We start from the raw sequence: 20,201 nt of genomic DNA on the forward strand, positions 1-20,201 counted from the left end.
AGACAGACTAAATTAATTTCAAGTCAGATACACTACCTCCAACAACGATGTTCACCATTTCTTCTACAATCCTCTGTACAATGTCTTGTGGCTTTTCCTCACAGTCATGGTTTTCTCCATCATATAATATATCATTTTTAGACAATGCTTTAAAGGAGAAAAAATTTAAGAAAATATTATTTTAGCTTTTTGGAAATTTTTACTAAACATTTATAATAAAAAGAAACCTAAGAAATTAAGAATAAAAGAAAAAAAATCAAATAGATATACGAAACCAGATGCAATTATTCTTTAAATCTTCAAAAATTTTAACCAAACCATATTTTTAAATGTTTTATAATTTCAAGTCAACTTCAAAAATGATTCATTTGACAAGCTATTAATATTAAATAATTATTCAACTTCAAGTTTTCTAGAAGATTAATCCTTCAGACTAATCCTTTAAATTACATTAATCCTTTAAAAATCAAAAAATTTTAAAGTATTCTGAAGGAAACATTTCTAACATGTCCCACACGCTAATCAAAATATATTAAATGTAATTAAACCTTGTTTTGATTAATGACACCCACCAATAACAACAAGCTCATTACTGTGCTCTAATGTAATGAGGTCACTGAAGAACCAGAGACAGGGGTACCTGGGCCCTTCCTTACTACTTCTTCCCCAACAGACTCCACATATCCAATGTATTAATAAAACTAAATTTAATAAGTAAAAAAGAATTCATCCCTCAATTTAACACTAATTGAAAACAGATATAACTGCCAATCCGGAATTCTGAACACGTAAGAAACTAATAAAACTTGATATAGCTGGTGAGCCTGTACAGACTATTGCAGATAAAAATAGGATTTCCACTGAGTTTTCTGAAATGCTGAAAGTATCTCCAGAAGGCTCAACCAGCGCTTTATGATGCTTTGGGAACTGGGACCCTGTTCTGGGAGCCACTGCCCTACACCAAATGGCCTCAGACCGCACGTGAGCCGACAGTGCTATAGTCTACACACCCCGATCTCCACTCACCCTACGGAAAAGAACCACTACTTATAACTCTGGCTTCCAGAAGTCCACTCTTCCTACTGTTCACTGCTCCTAATCTACTGTTTGCTGCATTCTGCAAAATGCTGAATGTCACAGAAGAAATTTGATAAATAAGCATGTGAAGGCAGTAACTTTACAAAAAATTCAATACAATAGCATTCAGATTCTTCTGTGGAGTAAAAACATAAATGTCTTGAGAGATAATCTTTCCATCACTCTTAAGGTGTGTGTTTCTGCACTCTACTTGGCTAAAATTACCAAGAATCTACAAATTAATAGCTTCAATGTAACTAAATATGGTCACTAAATTTTGCACAAAATGATTAGTGAATCAAAAGTCAATTTTCTTTTAAGTCATTTGACAGAAATAGGTTAAAGTAACAGTGAAAAATACTTATTACACATGGGAAACCATTACAGAAGCTAACTGTTATGGCTGAAGTCACATAGCCAGGAAGTGTCAGAGATGTGATTCAAAGCAGATGACCCCACTCCAGAGCATGTACTCTGAACCAATGGCTCACAGGCAAAATTTTCATTTATACAGCTATTGGGAGAAAAACACCTTTAAAGCCAAAGTAATCACAATATGATGCAGGAATTATGTTGTATTTGTAGCTTTGTATCCTGAAATCACCTACTGTGGTGTCTACTACACAGCAGGTGCTTCTATTCCTTGGGTCTCAGCCTATGCTGTTTTTTCTGTTAGAAAACTTCCTAAATTTTCTAGCCAGTCAACTCCTACCTTTACCCAAACAAGGTCCAGCTAAAACATCACTTTTTCTACAAAAGCACCTCCTAACTTTCCTCAACAGAATTATCTCATGCATGCCACTTGCAGGGTATTTATCACATTATAACTCATTTATACATGCCTGACCTTCCAGGCAGATGATGGGACACCCTAAGAGCAATGGCTACACCTTTATCAGCTTTTTAACCCCCAATTCCTAGCACAGTGCCTGGGACATAGTATTTGAAATCAATGTTTGCTAAATGCATGGATGAAGAAATGGAGGAATAAATAAAGTTGCAGCTTTCTTATGGATTAGTTCTTTGAATCAGTCCCTGTATAAGCTTACAGTGAAAGAAAGGGAACCTTTATTAAGGGCAGACTAGAAAAACGTAAATCATATTATAGGTAGTATGGATTCACTATTAGTATGAGTACTGAGAATGCTTGGTTTATCAAAAGTGTCCCTTCTAAAATAAACACTGAATAAAGCACTATATAACAGAGTAAAAAGCCACCTATTCATGCCACTGCCAATGTTCATGCCACTGTTACAGAAAAGATGTGGTTTAAAAAAGTCAAGAGCTGAAAATATACTATAGAAGATTTTCCTCAAAGGAAAATGAAAACAGAATTCGGAAAACCGAATTCAGAATTCAGAAAACCCTAACCATCCTAACTCTATTGGGAAGGTAACAGAATTTTCATCATTTTTTGACACCAAGCTGAGGAGGGATGAAGGAAAGAAACTCACTGCCTGGCAATTTTATAAAACAGCTAAAGCTGAGAACAATGCTTGTGGGGAAAAATGATTGCATGTGATTATTTTTAGAGAAACAAATTTGTAATATAAATAAATATAGTTTAATTTTTGTAGCCTTGTAACTTTTCTTATAAATAAGTATACTCAGAAAAAACAGTGCCAGAGAATATCTAAATATCATTGACTATTACATGTCAGGATTTAAAAATAAGTATTTTTATATGTCAGGTGGTTACTCAAAAGATTTCTTTTCATATTTAATTTCAGTATTTTTTTTTTTACCCATCCCCTCAGTACTCTTTTGACAATAGTATTTTGTGAATTTAAAATGATGTCCTAAAATTTTCAGTCACATTCCAGAAAACCTTACAAATAAATAGGTCTCCTGTTTGCTATAAACTGATTTTAAGAAACCTAAAGCTCCTACATAACATGCTCACAGACATTTATGACCCTCTTTAGTAACATATCTCCTCCAAAGCCCATCTGTAAATCATCCTGCTTGTGAGATACTAATGAATGCATAATATCGCTAATAGATGTCTTGTGGGCTTAAGTGAAATTAACTTTACCGACTAGGCTGGAAAAAGTCCACAATTACCACAATGTGTCCGATATCCATTAGGTCATATTACTCTTTTCACACTTCTTTACCAGAATTGCCTTCCTACATTCTTCCTTTAATACACACCCTCCCACCCCGCAAACCCTTTCTCAAAAAGATTACTTTCAGCTGCAGTTGCCTGATCAGCTTCAGTCTGCTCATTTTCTGCACTGGAAATATCAGATCCATTTTCGGGCTCTGTATCATCCTGAAGGCTTTTATCCACATCATTTGTCTGGGGATCAAGGTCCCCTTCATGTTCTTGGGATATGTGATCAACAGTTTGAGGTGGCAAGTATCTGAGTTGAGGTGATTCAGGCTCATGATGGCTTACTGGAGACTGCAACAGATGGTGGTGCTGTCGATGCCTTTCTTTTTCCATTTGTTTGGCTTCCTGCAACTGCAAAAAAAGAAAATAATTTCCTGTATTTGGCAATAAGAACAGAGATGAATGTCTTTCACTATATCCTCTTGTCAATATTTTTGGTGTTTAAATGATGTTAATGTATTACTTAAAAGAAAAAACATTTTTTTTTAATAACCTTAGGATAATAACTAGATTGCTGCCAACAGAAAAGCAGACTTACCTAAAATCAAATAAAAGTTTCACCAAGGAAGGGAAATAGTAGACGGGGAAATAAAATACACACATATTCATTTTTACTTATATATACAAAAACAAAGTCTAGACATATATATAAGAAGCTAGAAATAATGGTTACCTATAGGGGAAAGAAGTTAGGAAGAGTGGAGGGAACTTTTCAGTGAAAACCTTTCTGTAGTATGTTCTTCTGTCAACTTGTCAAATGTATTAAAAATAATAAAATTACAATGAATAAATAAAATGGTAGTAAATACTTAAATGCCTCTGCCTAATCAGTCATTTAAAGAATGAAAAAAACTATCTATAAATGTTCCAGTTTTATTTTAGGAGACCTGTCATTATTATGTATATAATACCACGTGTAAAACTGGCTCACTTACAGGATGCTAAAAACAGTAATAATCAAGATCACAGCGTTTCATTTTTTAGTACTTTATTGCTTTTAAACACATCTCTTTTGGTCTTCATGACCTAATAAGAAACATTCTCACAAAATTAATTTCCACAAAGATAAATACTTTACAGTGTCAAATATGAACATTTCATACTCCTAGTAACATTCCAGGTTATGTGTACCATAAAACTAAAAAAGGGGGTATATATGTGTGTATATATATATATTTTTCTTTTTAATTCACTTTGTTGAACAGCAGAAATTAACGCAACATGTGAAGCAACTATATTCCAATAAAAATTAATTTTGAAAAATTAAAAATTCAAGGTTATGTGGAAATATCAGAATTAGCTATATGAATTTATAAATTAAAGTTGAATTAAAATATTTTAATCCTCAAAAGGTAGGAAGAGACTTATAATCTACACCATCTAACTCCCATGTTTTACAGATAAGGAAACTGATGGGCATGACAAGTTGCACACAGAATCAGAAGAGACTTCTCAAACCAAAGCTTCAGCCCATTTATGAGAAAGTCAACTTCCAAACGAACAACGAGGAACCTATGACCCGCAGTCTCGCCCTCAGCCTAACCTCAGCTAATCTGTACCATGGTTTAGCAGGGCACGCACACGCTTTGGAACTACAGACAAGCACAGTGTTGAATTCTAGCTTTTTTCTACTTATCCCAGACTTGTATAAATTCTAGAAAGGCTCCTGAAAATAACCTTTAAACATTTTCTATATACTCTCACACTTTCTAGAGCAGGATTTCTCACCATCAGTACTACTGACATTTGGATCAGATAATCCTTTGTTATATGTGAGTGGGGTTGGGATGGGGTGGACGCTGGCTGGTATACTGAACAGGGTTTAGCAACATCACAGTCCATGACAGGTCATGACTCACCCCAGTAAGTGTCTCAAAAGTGGCTTTGGGTACCTCCAATTGAAGACGACCACTCTAGAGAAAGAAACTAGCATTTTCTCCTTTAAAATAACTTTAGAACTGAACACTTTATAGTAATTTTATTTGGAAAGGCAAGGAAAAGTTATCAGTAGTATATATAAATGAATTACACTTCCAGCTTAGAATATTTTAGCATAAGTGGAAAATCACTCTGTCCCCCTTTTAATTTTCACTCTCTTCCCTTTCCTACTTTTCTCTAATTATCCATAGCACAGGAGTAAATATGCTTCATAACTTGACACATGTTCATAGTCTTTATCATAATTCAGTTATATATTTATTTGTGTGATTATTTAACACTCACTTTCCCCTCTATGCTCCACGGACTTTAAGCTCTTTGAGAGTAATGGTCATTTAGTGCTGGTTATGTTCAGCACTGTATAACTGAGAACAGGAACAGTGCCAAGAACATAAAGAGAACATAGCATGATTTGTTGAACAAGTCAAACCAATAAAATTTGTATTTCTTATATTTCTGTTATTAAAAAGTGATAGTCTCATTCACTTCTTCAAAAAGCAGCAAAACCATTTTTTGTGGTTGTAAAATATGAGCAATAATCCAATGCTAATAATCTAAAACACAGGAGAGTGACTGAATAGACTATGGTACATCCTTGAGTACTACACCATCTGTCAAAAAGAATGAGGAAGTTTTCTAAGGGGAGACATGGAATGCTTTCCAGGAAATAATGCTGACTGCAAAAAGTAAAGTATGAAAGAGTATCCAGAGCAGTGTGAAAGCCAGAATTCCTAGGACGGCCACCAACTGTCTCCACTTCTGACCCTCACCTCCCAGTAGAGTCCCCTCCCACACCTTGCCAGGGTGGTCTGGGTGATACTTCAGATCATGAGACAGACAATGTGTAATGGCTTCTGCCAATCAATATGTATCTTTCAAATTCTATTTGTGATGAAAAAAAAAATTTTAATCCGAAACTAAACAAGTCAGTAAACCAGTCAAAACAAAACAATACCACACATCTCCAGTACATGAAACTATAAACGAAGATATTTTCTGCACAGTCACAAAAGATTTTATTATAATTTTTGCAAAATCTTTTCTATAGTTGATGCCTGTGGTGTTCTATACCATCTCTCTCATTTTTTAATACTTACTGCTTGGTTTTCCATGCGTGCAAAGATAACATTTAACATCTGAGTAAGAGTAGCTTTGGCTGTTGTCTGATTGATGAGATTTTTGCTTGCTAGATATATATTGTAACATGTTCTCACAGCTTGCAGTACAGTTCCTTCATGAATTTCTATGTGTTGAGATGTTACTGCAGTTAGTAAAGCCTTAAAAAAAAAAAAAAAGAAAACTAAGATAAAGCAATTTTTCACATCCAGATTTTCAACACAAAAATACATGGCTATTTTTTGTATCAGAATTAAAACTTTCAGACACCATTACCACTTTAAGATAAAGTATACAAGAGTTTCTACCTACCTTAAATAGATCATCAGCTGTGTCATCTTAACAGAAATATTATTTTAGTCTACTAAAATGCACAGCATTAATACTGTTATAGTATAGCACAGATATATGCTTCATATGATATATCTGTTGAACTAAATGTCAACTTTACAGAATACATATTGTGTCCTATTCACTTTCAAATTTTTCTGAGATCTAACTTATAGACTGAACTCAGTGTGTTACTATTATTGTTGAAGATACTTACAAATGTTTTAAAATAAAACATTTAAAATAATCCTAAGGTGAATTCTCCAATATAATGAACAGCTTTAACTTATGTGAACTGTCACACGTTACTCAATTTCTCAAAAGCAAGGACTGGTATCTTTTGTCCTTCCATTAATATGCTGTTCAGCGCTATGCAGGTCAACATCGAGCACATAGTGAACAAACCACAACTGACATGAAACTGCAAGTGAGAGGCCAAACTGGATTGCTTTTTTAGAATCAAGATATTTTATGACTTATGAAGAGAATGCTGCTATGAGACTGAAAAGCTCAGAGGGGACACATTATACATGTAAACTATAGAGGAACACATTATACATGTAAACTATGGAGGAATACATTATACATGTAAACTAAAGTACTAATAGTACAAGAAAATTTTGCTGACAAATCAACATACCACCACTATTATTAGCAGTAACATTAAAAACTGAGTATTTACACAGCAGACTGAAAACACAAATGAGTGATTTTTCTTTAAAGGAGTTTAATGATCCAGGTGTATCAGAGCACAAACCTAGGCCAGGATTACCTGAGCAGGTTCAGCAGACTGATAGGTGCAAGGGAAGCAGGGAAACTGGTGCACAAGTGTTTCACATGGTGAAGCCTGGGACTAGAAGGCAGACTACAAGGGGTACGACAGGAGAAGAAGAAACTAGAAGGGTCACAGGACCTTCACACGGGACCCTAAAGCTCAAAAGACAAAATCATACCAGAAACTGAAAAGCTCTGGAAGATTCTGTGGGCCTAAACTGGGACCTTCAAAATGACAGTCTTCTCCTAGTGAACTCTCAGCATTTAACAATATAATCCCCTGAAATAGAATCTAAAAAGCCCCCAAATGAACTTTATCTTATCTGGAAAGCACATAAAATGACTTTTCCCAATGCTCTCAAGGTAAAAGGCATTTGATTTTAAAAAGTACAGATAATGAATAACAAATTCAGTTCTTATAATTAATTACCTTTATTATTTGTAACTGAACTCCTTCATCTGTTTGAGGACCTTGGAAACAGCCACAAATTGTTTCAATAATTCTATCAATTAATTTTTTGCCTGGTGTTGTACTATCTGGAGCATTGCCAGTCAAGTGCCCATAAGCAATAAGTTTCTGAAACCAAGAAAGAATATAAAGATCCTAATTAAGCTAACAAATATATATATATACACACACACTAATGAAATACACATTAAAATTATAATATACAAATTGATTATATGTTAAAGTTTTTACACAAAAACATTAAGATATAGTAAAAGTCAAGGCTATACCAACTTTTCCTGAAGAAAGCTTTATTAGCTATAAGCATGTGAAATCATTTACACTTGTAATAATCACAAAAACAGGAAAATAATGATAACAAAACCATCAGGCAATACTTTGACAAAGGCAGGCCTTAGAACTTGTCTCTGATGAGTTGTAACAACTCACTGCTTTCTATCCAAACATTACTGATACTGCTTTTGTGAAAGCTATCTTAACACACTCAAACGACCCAAATCTTTTTTCAAATTAGATCTGTGAATATGCTGAAAACCCAATTTCCACACACTCGCCATAATGTATCACAGATCTGTTCATGTATCATTACCATTACAACCCTGGAAGGAAGGCCTTAGATATTATAATTTTAATTTGTCAGAGAAAACAAGGTGACAAATCAAATGAACTTATCCTTAACCTATCTTAACAACAAATCATATGGATATGATCTTTTCCACTCAACTGTCAGTTTAAAAGATATAATCCCCAAACAGTGAAAATACCCGAAAAGAGAAGGACTCTTTCTCTGGAGGTTTGTCTCACAAATATCTAAGAGAATGTGCATACACACATGCACGCATGTTTGTCTGTGTAAGTAAAATAGAAGACAGAAAAGAATTTTCTGACATAAATAAAGGTCAGTGCTAAAGTTCTGTAGTAAGTATAAATATTGAAATGTTAATATTAACCTACTGCTTTACATAAAACAGCAAGCATCTAGTAAAATCACTGCAAATAATGAGATATGTAAAATCATCAGCAGGTTAACTTTCATTATTAATAACCTTAGAAAAGACTGCCTCTCACTAAGCTAACTAATGATTTGTATTACCCTTAAACTAGAAACATCTTTTTGCAACTACTGTTTCTCTTGAGTGTAAGAATCCATTTAGTTTCTTACCATAAAAAGAATAATCAAGGCTTTCACAGAAAATGCCTGAGCTATTCATCAACTGTAATATATAGGAATACATACAAATTAGAGGGTTTTTAGATAGTGCCATTTTATACATACCTGTAAACAATCTAGAGATGTACTGACTATGCGGGGACATTTGGACTGGCATGCCAATTCAAAGGGGAGGAAGTACTTGTCTGCTTCGATAAAATTTGTCTTTGATTTCACTGGTGGAAGGGTGCTTGATCCAGCTTTTGCTTCTCCATGAGGAGGACTAAAGGAAAAACGAAGAGTTTGATTAGAATATCATATTCATCATCTTGATGATATTCTCACTCTAATTCCAGTTCTAAAAGGAACTGTGCTAAACCAATCTTCATTTTCTTGTATTTCATGAGGAAATCAAAGCCCAGAGAAGTTAAGTGATTTGCTATAGGTCATAAGCTAGTCATCAAAGCTATAACTAAATGCAAGGAAATTATTTAAACAATTAATTTTTAAATTATATAGGTTACTAAATATTTAGTAATCTTTCTAAAAATGAATCAGTCTTTAAGCAAAGACAAAGCATATCTTACAGTATTTCAGAAATACCCTTATTTATAAAATCTTTTTGTATTTATGTTTATAATATTTCTCAAAATCGTTTTTTAAAAATTGATTTTATTATAAAGACCACATACAGAAAATCTGCCACATCCAACAGAGATGATTACATTATTATTTTGCCAAGACTATTAAGTTTGCAAATTATTTTTACTGAAGGAAAAAAAACCCCACAAACCTCTGCTTTTCAGTTTCCGCTTTTATTTCCTCTGGTTGGGGGCGGGGGGAGAAAAGAAGCATACATTAGAAAACTTGACAAGAGAAAGATCATAAAACTAATTTGATTACAGGCTTTAATTTACAACTTCTATAAGATGTTGGGAAGAATACAATTTCAAAAATTATCAGGTACTAAAACTCTGTTGCTGCCAAATGTATTAATTTACACAAATAATATAATTCTATAAGACTTATGAGGAACATACATTAACAACCACAAGAAGAGGTACAAATTACAGATTACTAATTTTCAAAGCATTTCCTTTTCTCAAAGTAGTTTTTTCTTGGGGGAGGAGGGTCAAGTTAGTATTTGCATTAACCAGAGGCATTAGTATTAAGAACAGAATATGTATACTGTATTCAAATGACAAAATATAAGGCACATGTGGGTAAGGAAAATAACTCAAGATACCCCCTTGGGATTATCTCAAGGAGATTATCAGGCCAGGACTATAACTTCTTGATATAACTTGATATATAACTTCATGTTACAGATGTGTTGATATTTAACCAATTTTTCTACTTATGACTATACAAGGCACTATAACATAACATGCCCAATTTAATGGGAAAATTTCCCTTTTGCTGTTTATATCCATAAGAGATGAGGTAAATTTGAGGAATTGTACCTGGGTCACAGAATAACCTTAAATTTAATAATAAATTGAGGAATCTGGTTAATTGAGTAAACCTACAGGAAATTTGTAAGAAAAGCATTCAAATATAACATTAATAATAACCATAATTATTGAGTATTTACTATAGGATAAGCACTATTACGTTTTACATGGACTAACTTATTTCTTAACTTGTAATAAGTGCCCAGTAACACCTCATTCAAGGAAACTGCCTCTCTGATGAATCAGGGCTTGAAAAGAGTTTGCTTCAGGTTGGCCTTCAACAGTAGAATCAAGTATAGTTGACCTTTGAACAAGGTGAGGGCTAAATTATAGTCAGCCCTCCACTTCTGCTGTATCCATGATTCAATCTACAAAGGACTGTGTGCTACTGTAGTATTTACTACTGAATATCTATATACATGTGCACTCATGCAGTTCAAATCTGCACTGTTCAAGGCTCAACTGTAAACTAATTAATTCTCAATTATTAAAGAAAAAAAAACCCAGAAGAAACAAAATACTAAAGTATCAAATTAAGAAATAGTATACTCAAATTCAAAACCACTGGGTGCTTAACTGTGAAATATTTTCCCATTAAAGTCAGAATCATTACAAGGATGACCACAAACAGCAAAATAGTTCTGACATTGCTCTGGAAACACTAGACGACGCAAACAGACAATACCAGATGTGATAATAAAAGTCCTTACTCTTGAGCTGAAGTAAGACAAAAACCAGACACTGGATTTGTTTGTTTAGTGATATTTAGTTATTTTTAAATATGTAGTCATAACACTTTAATACTGAAATTCTTTCAGGAATCACTGTCTCTCTAGCCATTAACTCGCCCTATCCCTTCACAATCATTTTTATATAATGCTTTTAAAACCTTAAAAACAACCACTGTATTATACATAGAAGGAAAAGGTTAAAAATTGGAGGAAATAGATCAGTGTAAATTAGCATAAAAAGTATAGATTTTAAAGTATTTTAAAAGAAATACAAGTTTTATTCCTTTCGGGTACATTAAGTTACTGAAACAAAGTATATTAAATTACCAGAACAGCTAATAAGGCACAGGACTTGTTTAATGAGCAGGAAAGAATGATTTATTAAAAAAAAAAACACCAATTGATCACAAGCAAGTTATGTACTTGGTTCCCCAAGTATATTCAATATTCTCTCTCATGAGTTCCATCAACTTGCTGAGCAGTTTTCTTTTCCCCCACTGACAGTACAATATAAACTTCAAAATGACATTTATACAGATTTCAAGAAATTCTATTAAAATGCATATACATGATACATGTGATTTATATCTACCTCTCATGGTATCACTTCACTTCTCATGACATCACTGTCTTAACAGCTTACAGAGCAACAGCACTTACTCACTCAATGCAAACTGATAATTTAAGAAAGTGAAGTGAAAGTTGCTCAGCTGTGTTTGACTCTTTGTGATCCCATGGACTATACAGTCCATGAAATTCTCTAGGCCAGAACACTGGAGTGCGTAGCCTTTCCCTTCTCCAGGTGTTATTCCCAAACTAGGGACTGAACCCGGGTCTCCCGCATTGCAGGCGGATTCTTTACCAGCTGAGCCACAAGGGAAGCCGAATCTAAGGAAAAGTGAAGATGAAGTTGTTCAATCTTGTCCGACTCTTTGCAACCTCATGGACTGTAGCCTACAAGGCTCCTCCATCCATGGAATTTTCCAGGCAAGAGTACTGGAGTGGGTTGCCATTTCCTCCTCCAGGGGATCTTCCCAACCCAGGGATGGAACCCAGATCTCCCGCATTGCAGGCGGACACTTTTACCATCTGAGCCACCAGGGAAGCTCCCAATCTCAGGAAAGACAAAGCCAAATGAAGAGTCTGTAATAAACATATTAGAACTTACATGGCCAATGTACTGTCTCTTTCAAAGCAGTAACTGTGGGAGGTTATGCTTCGATTATCATAATACTGCCAGTATTCAAAAATATTTGTGGAATTCACTGTTTGCAGTTCTTTCCTGCCTGCTTCCTTCTTTTAAATGAATAATCTCATAGAAGGAAAAAATCTCTAGAAAAGGAATCAAATTCTAACCACCAATTAACCACAAGTGGTTTGGAGCCAAGCATGAAGAATGGTATGTGACCTAAAAACAAAAGTTCTTAAATTCAGGGCTTCTGCAAATCATGGCAAATTCTGAGTGTACAAGCAGTGTTTTAGAAAAAGTATGTAACTCTCATTAGAATCTGAAAGAAGTCTGTAACCCAAACTATAAAAATGACATAGGATTAATTAAAAGCAGTAATTTGGATCAACGATGACTAACGATGACTATACATTTAAGCAATTTTAAACAAAACATTTCTAAAATACTACATAAATTTAAGGGATCACTTTGAAAAATAACATGCCTTTGGATGTATATATATTCTGTTAGGTTTACTTTTTCAAAGCCAATTCTATGACTTTAGCATCACATTTCATACAGTTAAGGATTAAACAAAAATACAGGCATTAAATAGAATGTTAACAGTATTTACAAAAGAGATAATGGCTTGAACAAAAGCTGTGACACCAGGGATGAGTAAATGTCATTCCATGGACATCGTGGGAGGAAAAAGAATGAAGCAATCTCATTTATCTAGGAGGAGGAAAAGGAGCAAGAAAAGAAGATGGGGCTTGCCTAACTGGATAATAAAGGTACCACTAATCACACAGTTTTCTCCCTGTGAACAAGTTGGGGTGAAGGTGCAGGGGTGAAGATGAGGAAAATTTTGGTCATGTTTTGTTTTAAGCAATGGGGATGTTCAAGTGGCATCATTCAGCAGGCACTCAGGTATATGAATTTGAAGATCAAGAGATAATGTGACAGACTGTGTTTTCAAAAATGGTCACTATTTTCCACCCCCACATGCCCTTCTGCAAAGTGACCTTGCACACCCCACCAAGAGAGACAGTCTAATTTCATCCCCATTACGTATGGCTGGCCTCGGAAATTCATTCATAACCAACAGCATACAATGGAAGTGACAGGGAACACCACAAAGATTCAGGTCAGAAAAGGCCAAGCATCTCCTGACCAATTCTCCTGGATTGCTGGGTCTCCAGACACCCACTCATGGAACATAAAGGCCCTGATGTGGGAAGTCCAAGCCATGGGAAAGCTGTATGTAAACTGTTCAGTCAACACCACCAGCTGAGCCCAGCTTTCAAGTCATTACAGCCCAGGCACCAGACACGCTGAGTGAAGAAGCCTCCCGAGGATTCCAGTTCTCTGCCATTCATGTCTCCCCCAGCATTTGTGTCTTCTCAGCTGAGACTCCCGACACTGGAGCAGCAACATGGCTCACCCGAATTCCTGACACACGGAGGCTCTGAGCGTAAAAAAAGGTCATTGATTCACACCACTAAGTCTTGGACTGGTTTATCACACAGCAATAGGTAGCTGGGCCTCCTCAGAAAGGACTAAGGAGGCGGAGGAGACTGGGGTTTGAAATAACTCTGGCAAATGGGGGAGAGAGCCAACTGAGGAGTACATATACAAAAAGAGAAAACCTGCCAGGAATGTGGAAAGTTCCAGTGGATTCTGAGCAACTGGAATCCAGCTGGTTAACAGGTATAGAAATGCAGCCTGGACTTCTACCCTTGTAATGTATTTATCAGCCTCCTCAGGACCTGGAGGTCCTCTGCAAAATTCATTTACAAAATTATGACTAAATCATATATAAATAGTTGATAGCTACGAAGTACAAAGTAATTTAAAACAAAAGACCAGCTGAAGTTTCTTTTTAGCACCCAGAAAACAGAAAGATAACTTCTTCTTACACTAGTACTCTCACTACCACCTTCCTTCCAATCGAAAAGAAGCAAAAAAGATCTTATACTGTAAGATTTTATTGATCGCCATGGCTTACAGTAACAACTGTCACAGCTACCAATGCAATAATTTAAGTACTCTTACACAGCTTAGAAAGTTTATTGATCATGTATTTGTAATCATTTTGCCCTGAGCTAAGCTAAAATTTACCTTTCAGTATTCTATAAAAGGAAAGAAGCACCATAAACCAAACTGAGCAGTCCTTTATATTACCAAATTTCCTGCTGAATTCCAAATAAATGTTTTTGTATCCCAGTCAGGACTAGATAGGCGTGGCTCTTTTCTGAAATATGAAAGGGAGAAGAATAGATTTTCATCCAAAAGCCAATATTCCTGCCCTCCCCACGGGAAGCCAGCAGAGCCCCATTGATTCTCTGGCTCCAGTGTGCCTGTGTGCTTAGTCGCGAAGTCGAGCCCAGCTCTTCTGTGATCCCAGTGACCACAGCCAGCCAGGCTCCCTTGTCCATGGAATTCTTCGGGCAAGAATACTGGAGTGGGTTGTCATTTCCTTCTCCAGGGGCTCTTCCTGACCCAGGGATCAAACACTTGTCTCCTGCACTGGCAGGAGGATTCTTTACCAACTGAGCTATCTGGGAAGCCCAATATGGTTCTGGAAGATGTGTCAAAAAGAAGGGCAAAATTCTGACTGCAAACATTCTAACTGTCCTCAATGGGTTGAATATTGGTGGAATTTTCAGAATAAAGGTTTAAAGTGAAATTACCACCATAAAACAGAAGCAGCCATCTAAGGGGGTGAGATGGGATGCTCCCACTTAAATAAAAACTGGATACAAGAGCCACAATCAGCTTACAATCACTCAAACTTACAATTCCCTAAGTTAACATTTGAAAAGATCATTCATTACTTGTAATAGAAAGGCACTGTACAACTTTTAAATTTAGACCCTGATTTCTAGCCAAAGATTACATGTACAGTAGATCCCCTTTCATGGTTCCCTTTCTGAAATTTCAATTACCCACAGTAAACTGCAGTCTGAAAATATTAAATGGAAAATTCCAGAAATAAACAGAAGTTTTAAACTGCATGACATGTTGAGCAGTGTGATGAAATCCTGTGCTGACCCACACCATCCTACTTGGTCCCATCAAGGGCATGAACCATCCATCTCTTCAGAGTTCCCTGCTCTGACTTATTATCTCTCTTGGTTATCAGGATGAATATTCACAGATGGTATCACAGTGCTGTGTTCAAGTTAACCCATATGTGACTGAAAAATGGCCTCATGGTGCAAGAGCAGTGATGCTGGCAAAGAGAAGTTTTAGCTTCACTTAAAGTGCTTTCTTTTGGGCTTCCCAGGTGGTGCGGTAATAAAGAATCCACCTGCCAATGCAGGAAATGTAAGGGACACAGGTTTGATCCCTAGAGGCAAGAGTTGTGGGTTCAGTTCCTGGGTTGGGAAGATCCCTTGGAGGAGGAAATGGCAACCCACTCCAGTAATCTCTCCTGAGAAATCCCATGGACAGAAGAACAGGGTGGGCTACAGTCCATTGGGTCACAAAGAGTAGGACACAACTGTGCACGCGTGTACTTAACTAAATATGCTTTCTTTAAGTGACAAGGAGTAAGTTCTTGACTTAATAAGGAAAGAAAAAAAAATTGAAGGCTGAGATTGCTAAGATCTTTGGTAAAAACGAACCTTCGACACACAAAATTGGGAAGAAAGAAAAAGAAGTTTGTGTTAATTTTGCTGTCACACCTCAAACTGCAAAAGTTACAGCCAGTGTGTTAAGTGCTAAGTTAAGATGGAAAAGGCATTAAATTTTTACAATAAGATATATTTAGAGAAAGAGACCATACTTAAATAATCTTATTACCTTATATTGCTTTAATTATTCTATGTTAATTGTTCATAATTTACTGTACTTAAACTGTATCATAGGTATGTATGTTTAGGTAAAAACACAGTATACAGATGGTTCAATAGGTACCCACTGGTCCAAGCATTCACTGGGGATTTTGGAACATTCCCTGCAGACATGGCATACTACTGAAATTTAAGTTCTCTAATGTACTTAAGTAAGTTTTCCATGGTAAATAACTTAAAACTAGGAATGAAAAATTCTAATAGAGTGAAACTGTTTCTTCAATGTGTGGTACATCAATAATACCGAGATCAGTGAGAAATGTCTTCTAAGATAATGAAAACTGTTGATTAGTTCACCAAAATCACACAAATACAAACAAGTCTAATAAACAACAAAAATATCCTGTATTTGTGTAGCATGTTACAATTTACCAAGAAGTTCTACATATGTATTAATTCTTAGAACAGCAGACAGTACTGTCAACATGTCTATTTTACAGATTAAATAACCTGAATAAAAAACCTGAAGTGACTTACCCAAGATAACAAGAAGGATTTAGAATGGTTTAAGTGTGACTGTGCTATGGAATAAGCCTAAATCAAATGACTAAATTTCAATGACATATTAATTTAAAAAGAATATTAATTTTAGAACAACGCTGTTTTAGTAGTTTTCCAATGTGCCATACAAGTTCTAACAAAACAAAAAACCACTGTGCTGCCTGTTAATTCATAAATAGAAAAAAAATCCTATTTTGAAAATCAAAATTAGAAACGTAATTTGAATAGTAAACATTTCAACTCAATAATTCTTCCCATTTCCTGACTTCATGTATAAAATACAAAATAAAAAATCTCAATAGAATTCAGATCAAGTGACTATCTAATGACACTAAAGGAATAAATATAGGTAAGCCAAATTTAAAGAAAACTAAGTGAAAATAAACACTTAGTGAAATTACGAATTATGAACATGGTTCTTTAACAGAACTAAATATTTGGACAGAAAGGAACACAGAGGCTGTCTTCGATCAACAACTTGCAATGGCTACAGTGAAAATCAACAAGAACAGTTATTGTTCTCAGTGTTAACATCCCTACTGGTAAATAAACAATCGACATTTCATAGATTCTGCTCAAAGGAAGATATGCAGAAGCCACAGTTATGGGATCATGGAAAGAATACTACACTTGTGTAAGTCAGGGACTTGAGTTCTATTTCAACTTGGGTGCATAAGCAAAATACAGTAGCAAGAAATGGGTTAGAAGCTCCAAAAGACAGAGTCAAACCCCAGGTCTGCCACTGTATGACCTTTCTAAACTTCAGTTTATAGACTTTTCAAATAGGCATAATAATATTTAGATTTCTGTCTTGTAAGAATGGGGCTTCCCCAGTGGCTCAGCAGTAAAGAATCTGCCTGCCAATGCAGGAGACAGGGGTTTGATCCCTGGTTTGGGAAGATGCTCTGGAGAAGGAAATGGAAACGCACTCTAGTATTCTTGCATTGGAAATCCCATGGACAGAGCAGCCTGACAGGCTACGGTCCACGGGGTCGCAAAAGTGTTGGACACGACTTAGCAAGTAAACAACTACTCATAAGAATATTAGGAGCATCTAGGAAGTGTGAAAGTACTTTGTTTGGGGCTGGGTTTAGTCTTTTTTGGGGATAAGTTTTAAACATGAAAAAGTACAAACAACAATAAATACCCAGTAGGCAACCACCCAAGCTTGACTTTATGAAAGCACTTCATAAATGTATGCAAGCATACAGGAGATCCTGGAGGGTTCAGTCCCAGACCACTGCAATACAGCAAGTATCACAATAAAGGCACACAAATGCCTGGTTTCCAGGGCCTATAAAAGTTATGTTTATACTATACTGTAATCTATTAAGTGGTCATAATGTACATTACTCTAAATTGAATGTGCATACTCTAATTGAAACAATGTACATACTCTAATTGAAAAATACTTGTGGGAATCCCCTGGTGATCCAGTGGTTATAGTTTTGCACTCTTAATGCACAGGCACAGGTTCCATCCCTGGTCTGGGAACTAAGATCCTGAAAGCCAGGCAGTGTGGTGCTGCCCCTCCCAAAACAAAACAAAAAATATTTTATTGCTAAAAAATACTATCAATCATCCAAACCTTCACCTTGTGGAGGGTCTTGCCTTGGTGTTGATGGCTGCTGACTGATCAGGGTGGTGGTTGCTCAGTGGGGTGGCTATGGCAATTTCTTAAAATAAGACATCAATGAAGTCTGCCACATCAATTGACTATTCCTTTCAGGAACAATTTCTCTGTAGCATGCAATGCTATTTTACAATGTTTTACCCACAGTAGCATTTTCAAAATTGGAGTCAATCCTCTCAAAATCTGCTGCTGTATCAACAAAATTTATGTTATATTCTAAATCCTTTGTTGTCATTCCAATAATCTTCACAGCATCTTCATCAGGAATAGATTACACCTCAAGAAACCACTTTCTTTTGCTTATTCATAAAAAGCAGCTCCTCCTCTGTTAAAGCTTTATCATCAGACTGCAGCAATTCAGTCACATCTTCAGGTTCCATTTTTAATTCTACTTCTCTTGCTGTTGCCACCACATCTGCAGTTATTTCCTCCACTGAACCCTGAAACTCCTTAACGTCACCCATGAGGGTTGAAATCAACTTCTTCCAATCTCCTGTTAATGTTGGTATTTGATCTGCTCCCATGAATCAAATGTTAATTGCATTTAGAATGGTGAATCCTTTCCAGAGGTTTTCATTTACTCTGCCCAGAAACATCAAAGGAATACTACTATGGCAGGTTTAGCTTTACAAAACATATTTTTTCACTAATAAGACTTGAAAGTGGAAATTACTTCTTGATCTGTGGGCTGCAGAATGGATAATGTGTTATTAACAGGCATGAAAACAACATGAATCTCACTATACATCTCCAACAGAGCTCTTCGGTGATCAGCAGTGAGTAGTAATACTTTGAAAGGAATCTTTTGTCTAACCAGTAGGTCTCAACAGTGGGCTTAAAATATTCAGTAACCCTGCTGTAAACAGATATGCTATCACTCAGGCTTTGTTGCTACACTGACCGAGCACAGGCAGAGGAGTCTTAGCGTGATTCTTAAGGGCGCTGAGGACTTTCATAACGGCAAATAAACACTGGATTCCACTTAAAGTCACCAGCTGCATTAATTAGCCCCTAACTAGGGAGTCAGCCTGCCCTTCAAAGCCTTGAAACTAGGCACTGACTTCTCCTCTCTAGCTATGAAAGTCCTAGATGGCATCTTCTTCAATACAAGGCTGTTTCATCCATACTGAAAAGCTGCTTTTTAGTGCAGCCACCCTCATTAGTGATCTTAGCTAGATCTTCTGGAAACTTCTGCAGCTTCTACAGCAGTGCTTCCTGCTTCTCCCTGCCCTTTCATGTTCTAGAGACAGCTTTTCTTAACCCTCATGAACCAATCTTTGCCAGCTTCAACCTTTTCTTCTGCAGTTTCCTCACCTTTCTTAGGCTTTAGAGAATTGAAGAAAGTTATGGTTCCTTACTACATATAAAATAGCTAGTCAGGACCTAGCACAGGTAACCTGTAACTCAATCCTCTGCAAGGACCTACATGGGAAAAGAATCTAAAAAAGAGTGGATCAGAGCTTCCCCGGTGACTCAGGAGTAACAAATCCACATGCCAGTTCAGGAGACATGGGTTTGATCCCTGATCAGGGAAGATCCCACATGTCACAGAGCAACTTTGAGATAAAAAAAACTGCTCCTCTTAGAAAAAAGAAAATCATCTTATTCTTGAGTCCTTTTTAAGTCTCCCATTTCACAGTGTACAGGTTTTTAAATTTTTTTATTACTGAAAATTCCAAACACATTTGACAGTAGAGAATAATATACCGAATCCCCGTGTCCCATTATCCACCTTCAACAATGATCATACTCCACTTATACCCTCCACCCACTTCACGCTCTCCTCCTCAATGAGTTCAGTTCAATGACATACAAATTCCAGGCATATCATTTAATCTATAAACACTTCAGTATGAAGCTACCTTTAAAATGTCTTTTAAAACATAA

General features: G+C 35.9%; 1 protein-coding gene across 1 annotated transcript in view; it reads right to left on the reverse strand.

Annotated features, from left to right (window-relative positions):
- The window catches only part of ARFGEF1 (ADP ribosylation factor guanine nucleotide exchange factor 1), a 124,706-nt gene that overhangs the window by 69,253 nt on the left and 35,252 nt on the right, over positions 1-20,201 (reverse strand). The window contains exons 2-7 of the mRNA XM_061123424.1: positions 9,764-9,794; positions 9,097-9,253; positions 7,782-7,928; positions 6,229-6,408; positions 3,268-3,544; positions 37-147 (exon numbers count right to left, since the gene is read on the reverse strand). Of these exons, the coding sequence (XP_060979407.1) occupies positions 37-147; positions 3,268-3,544; positions 6,229-6,408; positions 7,782-7,928; positions 9,097-9,253; positions 9,764-9,794 (903 nt within the window). The remainder of the gene's footprint in view (positions 1-36; positions 148-3,267; positions 3,545-6,228; positions 6,409-7,781; positions 7,929-9,096; positions 9,254-9,763; positions 9,795-20,201) is intronic.

This window comes from Dama dama, chromosome 21 (genome assembly GCF_033118175.1).
Source record: "Dama dama isolate Ldn47 chromosome 21, ASM3311817v1, whole genome shotgun sequence".
NCBI lineage: Eukaryota > Metazoa > Chordata > Mammalia > Artiodactyla > Cervidae > Dama > Dama dama.